The sequence below is a fragment of the Leopardus geoffroyi genome, chromosome B3, assembly GCF_018350155.1.
Source record: "Leopardus geoffroyi isolate Oge1 chromosome B3, O.geoffroyi_Oge1_pat1.0, whole genome shotgun sequence".
Classification (NCBI taxonomy): Eukaryota; Metazoa; Chordata; class Mammalia; order Carnivora; family Felidae; genus Leopardus; species Leopardus geoffroyi.
The window spans coordinates 87143203-87151829 of NC_059337.1; the positions used below are offsets into that span (position 1 = coordinate 87143203).

General features: G+C 34.8%; 1 protein-coding gene across 3 annotated transcripts in view; it reads left to right on the forward strand.

Moving 5' to 3' along the window:
• Positions 1–8364, forward strand: part of TTC6 (tetratricopeptide repeat domain 6) — a 208137-nt gene extending 199773 nt beyond the window's left edge. For all 3 annotated transcript variants that reach the window (XM_045450746.1, XM_045450747.1, XM_045450748.1), the window contains 2 exons: positions 7118–7343; positions 7798–8364. In XM_045450746.1, coding sequence (XP_045306702.1) covers positions 7118–7343; positions 7798–7934 — 363 coding nt within the window. In that variant the 3' untranslated portion in view covers positions 7935–8364. The remainder of the gene's footprint in view (positions 1–7117; positions 7344–7797) is intronic.
• The last annotated feature ends 263 nt before the right edge of the window (positions 8365–8627 follow it).

An 8627-nucleotide genomic window follows, 5' to 3' on the forward strand; every position in this document is an offset into this window, starting at 1 on the left:
GCCAGCTTCTGTCCTGGCATCCTCTCTTTGACTCCACTTAGCCAAATCTCAGACTTCCTCCAAGACTCTTTTTTCATGACGTGATTATCTAACTTGTCTTAATTGCTACCTTTCCTAAACTTCAGTCACATGAGCACTTGACCGGGAGTAAGGAGATAAAGATGTTAGTTTTGGTTTTATGACATCTTAATCTTTTTGGACTGCAATTCAGAGTCTCTGAAATGAAAATGTTGGGTTATTAGATGATATTTACATAATTCAAATTATTCTGATATTTACATAATTCAAACTCAACTTTAATTTTTTATTTATATTCTCTCTTTTGTTCTTTATCTTCAGTTTATCTTTGTTCTTTGTCTGTCTTTGAGTCAGAAGTTCAATTCATCTGTTGTCACCCTTTATTTTATATTGTGGTGAGTTGTCAAGGTGAGGCCATTTCCCTAGTACTGCTTTTAGCAGTTTCCTATGTATTTCGGTCTGCAATGTTTTTGTTTGTTTTCCTAAAATGTTACACCTGAAATTTTATTTCCCCTTTGACTGAATAATAAATTAACAAGGCAGTTAAAATGTCTAGGTAGAAGGACTTTTATATTTTCTAATTTTAGAGTTTATTGAGTTTTAATGTGGTCTAGTTTATGGCAACTTAAATACTCCAGGGGCCTTTTCTAAAAACAATTTATGCTATAAGGATATATAGTTAAAAATATCCATATAAAATATACCTTATAAATTATGTTTTTAATTTAGCCTACATCCATACTTGTTTTTCATTTGGTTCATGTTGGACCGAGAAAGGTTTATTTAAGTATCTTAAAATTAGTGTGGCCCTCTGTAGTTTTCTTTACATCTCTTATAATTTCTGCTTTATAAATATTGCTGCTACATTATTATTTTATGTACAGATAGTCATACACATTACATATGCATTGTGAGTGCATTACAAATGCCCTTCTGTTTCTTTTAGCTCTTTGGAATAAATTTGCTTTTATCTGATATGAAGATTGTGACCTCTGATTTCATTTGGTTTGCTTTTTGCCTGATATTCCTTTGCCCTTCCTCTTATTTTCAATGTTTAGAATCCTTTATTTTAGGTTTGCATCTCTTTTACACAGCATAGAGTTAGATTTTGCTTTAGATGGCAATTTGAAAATATGTGGCTTTTCATAGATGGGTTAAGTCCATTTACATTTTGGCATGGTCAGTATGTTTGATCTTCTGTTATTTTATGTCATATTTTCTGTGTGCTGCATTTAAAATATTTTATTCTGTAGTCTGCTTTATTTAATTTTTTGAAAGGTTTTCTGATATTTAGGAAGGTTTTCAGTTTTGCTTTAGTGATTACCTTCATAAACATATTTCTATACTCTTAGTTTCTTATTTCTCCAGTTTCTCTACTATGAACAACAAGATTACCATTTAATCTCTTCTTCCCTTAATCCTCCCTCTCATCTATTAGTTGATTTTAGTTAATAGTATTCTTTTTTTAAAAAAAGTGTCTATTTTTATTCTTAAATATGTTCAAGCTTATGGTATCAGCTTGTGCCAGATTTCCACTGTGTCTCTCTATTCTCCCATTTTGTTGAGAGTTTCGTTATTCCTCCACTGCCAGAAGGGTTAATATTTGCACACTATTTTGTTACCCTTATTTCACATTTTAGCCTCTGTTCTCCAGTTAAGCATACTCAGTTGTCATTACCAGGCTTTTTGCCAAACTTTCCCTCCCAACTGCTAATTTCTCAGTTGCCTGAAATTGGTCTTCTAGCAGAGTCCTGAGAAAGGGCTCATGAGAACAATATTCCTTGAATTTTTTAATGTTCATAGCTGTTTGCCTGCAGCTTTTACAACTTAAGGTAGCATGTCTGGGTTTAAGGTCCTGACTCACTGTTCTTTCCTTGAATGTTTTAAGTATTTCACTATTTTCTGGTGTTATATGTTGTTGTCAAAAAGCCTGATGCAAACGTGATTTTTGTTCTTTTATTGGTGACTTCGTTTTGTCATGACAACCAAAGTTTTTTTATTCGTTTGTTACTCTTTTTAAGTAAAAGGTTTTACCAAGGTACGTCTCAGAGTTGATGATTTGGAGTCAAAGTATACAGTGTGCATTTTCAAGATGCAGATTTCAGAAGAGTTTTGTTGAATTCAGTATAAAACTTTTTTTGTTTCATTATTCTCTTCATTGGAATGAATCCCAATTATTATATATAAGATGCCCTCTGACTTCTATATACCAATTATTTTTTCTTATGTTTTTTAATTTCTTAATTTCTGTTGCATTTCTTTGCTTTTTTCACATTTCTCTTCTAAATATTTTCTGTGTTTTCTGAGATCTCTGTTATCCCCCGTGGACCTTAAATTTTTTTTTTTTCATCTGATTTCTATGTCATGCCTTCCTAGCCATGTCTTTTCTGATATCCTTCAGTATTTGTTTATTTTTTTCTTAAACACAATTGCTCCCTTAGCATTTTTTTCTAGTTCGTTTTGAAATGTTACATTATAATTTTTCTCTACATTGTAACAATACTTTTTTTTTCTACTGAGTTTTTATAATCTTTCCAAAGATCAAGCTATTACTTTTCATCCTTGGCTTTTACAATGAAGGCAGGCAAATTGCTTCTCTGTTAACTCACATTTGAATGAGATACATCTTGTTCCTGGACTAACAGCAGAGCCTCTTGTGGGAAGCAGGGTGATGGGCCATGGTAACTTTCTAAGTTCTGCTCGCCTTGATGCTATGGCAAAAGACTGCAAAATGTCCTCTCTAAGCCTACCTGGTCTAGGAAGGCTTCCACTACAAGCTCTGTGTTTCTTAGAACTTTTCACAACCCTTACCTTCTAAGATGATGTACTCATTTTAAAAACTTGTTTTTATTGCTTGTATTTTCTGAGAACTATAGCCTCAGTGTTCTCCTCTGACATCCAAGACTGCCTCCGTATCCCTGAATAAAATGACCTGTGGGGCATCTTTATATACCAAGAGCTATCGTTCTTCTCTTTATGTTGCTGGAAAAGTTCAGCAAATATTTTCTGATTCCACTAGCTCTTCATCTCTTCAACCTCCATATACTTATGATGTACCTGCCATGTGTGAGGCATTAATAATAACCCTGAGGATACAGAGCTGAACAAGATAAGGGAGGCTTCTTTTCTGATGTAGCTTACTTTTTATTGGAGGAAGAAATAGAAAGTAAACAAGAAAAATATTAGTAGTGACAAACATCTAGTACAGTCTCACATAAGCATTATATCAGTATAAGCATATATGTGGGACTATATGAGATGAGATCGCCTGGGCAGGTAGTGTAGCTGGAGAGAGGGGTTTGAGGAGCGAGCCCTGTGGTAGCACCAGTGTTTAGGAGCAAAGCAGAGAGGAGATACCAGAAAGTAGACTGAGAAGGGAGCACCCGGCTAGGATGATGAGAAGAAAAGTAGGAGATCATGATAATACCTCGAGAATAATGGGCTTTAAGAAGGGAAAAGTGTCCTGTGGCAAATGCTGCTGGGAGAGGTCAAGAAAGAGGAGGATGGAGGAAGTCACTGGTGATTTTGGCAAGAACACTGTCACAGCAGCAGAGACAGAGCCTTGAATAAAAGGGTTGTGGAAGTGGGTGGCAGGGTGGCTCAGTCAGGGAAGCATCCGATTTTTGATTTCAGCTCGGATCATGATCTCCTAACTCATATATATCACCAGTTGCTAAAACTGGATATTTTCCAAGTACATTAGAGCCCAAACTGGATTGATCTCGCTATCCCCTACGTCTTGTCGAGCTCTTCTTCATATAGATCCTCTCTCAGTTCAAGATGTCATCTTCCATCAGGTCACCTGAGTAGAGACATCAGCATCAACCGTATCTTTCTCTTCCTAACTTCTTTCATCCATCAGTTATCTAATCCTGTCAGTTTTGCTTCTTGATTTTTTTCCCTCAGATATGTGCCCTCCATTCTGTTCTACTGCCATTGCCTCGGTTTATTTAGGTCTTATTTTTTCCCAAGTTAGATCATGACCCTGGACACCAAGCCCTGTGATGAGATTCATTGACCTCAGTAGTGAAGCTAAATGCTGGGACAGAGAATTATTGAAGGTATAATTCTATGAGGTGTGAATGAGATTGTTGTAGCTCAGACCTCAATGGACAGCTGGGAGGCTAATGTTTCCCAGGTTGATAAGCCAAGGTCAGTTGCCTTAAACTTCATCAATCTTAGACCGTCTTTGTCTGGGTCCTAGCAATGTTTCCCTGCATTGTGGAGTGAGTTAGTGAGATAAAGATAAATAAAATGACCAGGTCAGTTTTCTGTTCCCATAAATGTTTAAGATCCACACAGGAGGGAGATTCCAATCTTTTAAACTTGCCTTTAATAACTAGGAGGAAACTAGTTAGATTTAAGGTGTATTTGATCCTTGATTTTTTTTTTTTAAGTATGGCTCTGTTTTCCTGGCACTAGGGACTCATTAGCTGGGTGAATATTTCATTTAAAATGTATTTTGTCCTCTTTCCTGATATGCTGGATACTTAGGCTTCACAGAGCACACCCTCTCCAAAGTTAAGCAGACTTTGACAGTAATTATGCAGCTATTTTAGTATGCTTGAAGCCTTTTTGTGGAGAAAGTGGCTTCTATTTCCTCCTCCCTACCTCCTCAAACTTTGTTTCTAACTATACTGAAAGGAAGATTTAGGGGCAGGAAAAAGCGTCCTTCAACAGATCAAATAATCTCTAGAGACTTAATATATATGTGCATATATATGTATACATATATATGTGTATATATATGTATACATATATATACACATATGTGTGTGTGTATTATATGTTTTGGCTTCTTTTATCATTAGTTAGTGACTTAATCATTTTAAATCACATTTGGATGAGCTACGTACATACATCATGAAGTATGGGTGACTTAAAAAGTAACTAGATCTGCTTTTTAATTACAGATATTATGGCATTAGATGAATTGTTAAAAAAATCAAGGCCATCTTTGCAGTAGGTGTCTTTGACCTTTAATTGCTTCATAACTATTACTCCTATACTGCAAGTAACCTCATTAAATGTATGGGCTTTTATTTTCTAAGTAATATATTTTGGAAGCTATGATAGAAAGTTACATTGTTCACAGGTACATTATTGTGTGTTACTGAATTATTTTATTGTAGCTTAAGTAAGCATTTGCTCCTACTTGATTGAAGTCATGCTTTTGTGATGTAGAATAGTGTGAGCTTTATTGATTATTTACTGGTTAACTAAAATGAAGCCTGAATTACTTTTTGAAGAAAGTCTTGGCCCTACTTAGAGTCATTTCCTTGCCTCATTTCTGATGATTGTTGAGTCCAGCCTTCTGTTCGGGAGTGAATTCTGTTTAAGCTCTTCAGAGAAGGATGTCATTTCTGTCACCATTTTAGTAGATCCTTAAACTGCACTTATCTGCCACATAGAATAGTTCCATCCAGGAACAAGATGGGTTACACAATCTTGATCTAATTGCCTCTTAAAAGTCATCAGAGGTAGCAAAGTTCACAGAGAATTGCCTTAGGGCTATGTCATCTCTCCATTTGTAGACACTGGGAAAAAATGGTTTATCAGTAATAATTGAATAGAAAATAACTGGTGTTTTGACTATCATTCTCAGTACTTTACATATGAACCTCACAACCCTAGTTGAGCACTGGAAGTCGAGTTCTATTTGTTACTTCCATTTTACAGATGAGAAAATTGGGGGCAAAAGGAGTTTTAGTTACTCATCCAAAGACATGGTGATAACAAGTGGTAGAGCCAGGATTTGAATCTAGAAATCTGGTTCCATGGTCTGGGCTCCTGGATACCATGCTACCAGTGTTTCATTTCTCATGAATCCCTGTAATACACAGAGAAACATAGTTCAGCGAAGGAGACAGAGAAAATCATTAGAGGGGTAAGAGAAAAACCAAGGAGACATTCTGTCTCAAGGACAGGGAATTTTACGAAGGAAGCAAAGATCAAAAGTGTCCATGCCACAGAAATGTCATGAAAGAAAAGAACTAGAAAGTGTCCATTGGGTTTGAGGACATCTGCAGCCTCAGCAAGAGCAGAACTCACAAAATAGGGGGAGATAGAGAGAAGCAAGATTGTGGTGTGTTGGGAAAAACTGAGTGGTAAAAAATCGGAGAACAGTCTGTATTGTTAAAAATGACTTTTCCTTTAAGTGAAGTAAGTTTTAAAGTAGGATCCAAATTTTTATCCATCATGGAATTAGAGAAGACACTCGTATCTTGAGTAGTAGGGTGTCTAATGAGCATCTGAAGTGAGTTGTGGTGAAGGACTATTTTAAAAGTTTCCAATTTATTATTGATCAATATGTTGCTAAGACAATATAAACAAGTTACTAGAAATATGTTTATGTGCTGGAATGTCATAGCTGCGTCAAAGTGCTTTAGAAGTTACTGACAGTTTACTCTTAGTTTCTGTACTTAAGCTCTTTACAGACCTGTAGCAAATGATTCTCAAACTAAGACCTCAAAACCAGCCTACAGACCACACTTTGAAGTGTTCCTTTCAGCTTGATGATGAGTAGAGAATAATCTAGAGTCTTTGGTCTTCTTGACAAGTTGATTTTTTTCCTCTCTCTTCCTTCTTCCCAACTTTCATAGTATAACTAAGTTTTTATCCCTTAATGGTATGGTTTAGAACCTTATTTTTAAAATTTATTTACCTCTGTAGCTCTTAGATACTCTGCTTTTATATGAAAAATGTTAATTTTCCAACATATTTTATCTTGTTGTGACCTTCTTTTCTAATTTATATTTTGCCTTCTTCTAGTGCGGTACAGGGATGTGGGATTTCAGGGGTCGGTAGTAGAGCATTTCACCTCAGCAAGGAGTAGTGTTTTATCACTGACATTATCGAGATTTGCCAACACATGGTGATAACAAAAACAAAAGTGACTTCTGGCTGTTTTTATTACTGTTTTTTTACATTGTCTACAGACAATGCACCTCTTTATCATCCCTATTTGGGATGAAATGCTTCCTCTGTCCCCTTGGTATGCCAATGTCCTTATTTTAACTTAAGAGCAAAAGTGCTTCAAGTTACTATATAGCTTCCAATTGAAATATATTCAAATTACCATCATCTTCACATTTTGTAGGCCAGTGACTACTTCTCAAAGGCTTTGAAGTTTGATCCAGAAAATGAATGTGCTGCCATGAATCGAGCTATTGCAAATACAATTTTGAAGAAATACAAAGAAGCAAAAGAAGATTTTGCATATGTGGTTGAAAGCTGTCCCTTTTGGGCTGCAGTATATTTTAACAGAGCACACTTCTACTGTTGTTTAAAGCAATATGAACTAGCCGAGGGAGACCTAAGTAGAGGTATTTTTGTTTTGTAATTTTTGGCTAAGATCACAGGGGTTGTTGATATGCTTAGTTTTTGACAACAAAAGGAGAAAGTCATCAGGTCTATTTGTGTAGGTAAACTTACATAAGAATTAATGTTTTTATATATTATATCTTTAATACTACCAATGTTGATTCCTTTATGGAACAGCTTAAAGCATGGGTAAGCTGAGATACTGAAAATTATTAGGGAAACCATACATAAACAATGGCAGCCTTTCAAAGAAAGACATTGTACAGTGTTCCCCAAGTTAGTTTCCTTAGAAAGATTTGATATTTTTAATCTTACTAAATAATTACTTACATTTGAAGAAAAATGCTTTCAAATAAATAACACTAAAGTTCTTATAAAATTTTTTTTTTTAAAAAAGGAGCCTATTTTCTAATGTTAGCATAAAACATAGCTTGAAATGTTTTTTTTCTTTTACAGCCCTGTCTTTGAAGCCTGATGATGCTCTCATATATAATCGCAGAGCAGAAGTTCGTGGTAGAATAGGTCTGATTGAGGAAGCCGTGGCTGACTATATTCAAGCACTTGATCTTCAAGAATATGCCCCAGTGATGTGATTACACCGACCATGTTTTCTGCAGGAGTCTACACAGCTCTTCTTCCAGAAATCGAAACTTCTTTGTTTAAAAGGTTGCACTCTCTTCATTATTGTATACATTATGTTTTGTTATCTACATAACCCTTTAATGCATTTTAACAATATATTTATACTATATATTAATTATAAAGCTTCTAGATCATTTTTATGCATATTTGAAAAGCTAATAATAACTGAATTTCCTCATAAGGTGAGGAAATATAAATAGAATGTTTCTTAAGGAATATTAACATCTAAGATATTTTTTAAAGTAAAATAATTCCTTTTGAAATAACACTTCGTGATTATAGAAGGTCATTGACCTTTTCATCAATACCTACTCATAATGTTTTCAACAGTATCTAGATTAAAAAAAATAAATACAGAGCTGATAGCTGTAAAGAAATTGAGTACATTTCCTCTCTCTTCCTTTAAATAATGTCTATACAGGCCAGTATTTTTCCTGCTACTTACATCATTCCACCAGATAAACATGTTTCTCTTTTACATGTTATCTCCCTGCCAGGACAGCACCTATAAAAGTTTTGACCCTCCTGTTTCTTTAATATAGTTCGTTTTGCCTCTTTAATTCAAATTTCATAAACATATCAAAAATTTGTATACATGTATAATTAGCGGCTCACAGAAGTTAATGAGAATAAATAAAACAGGT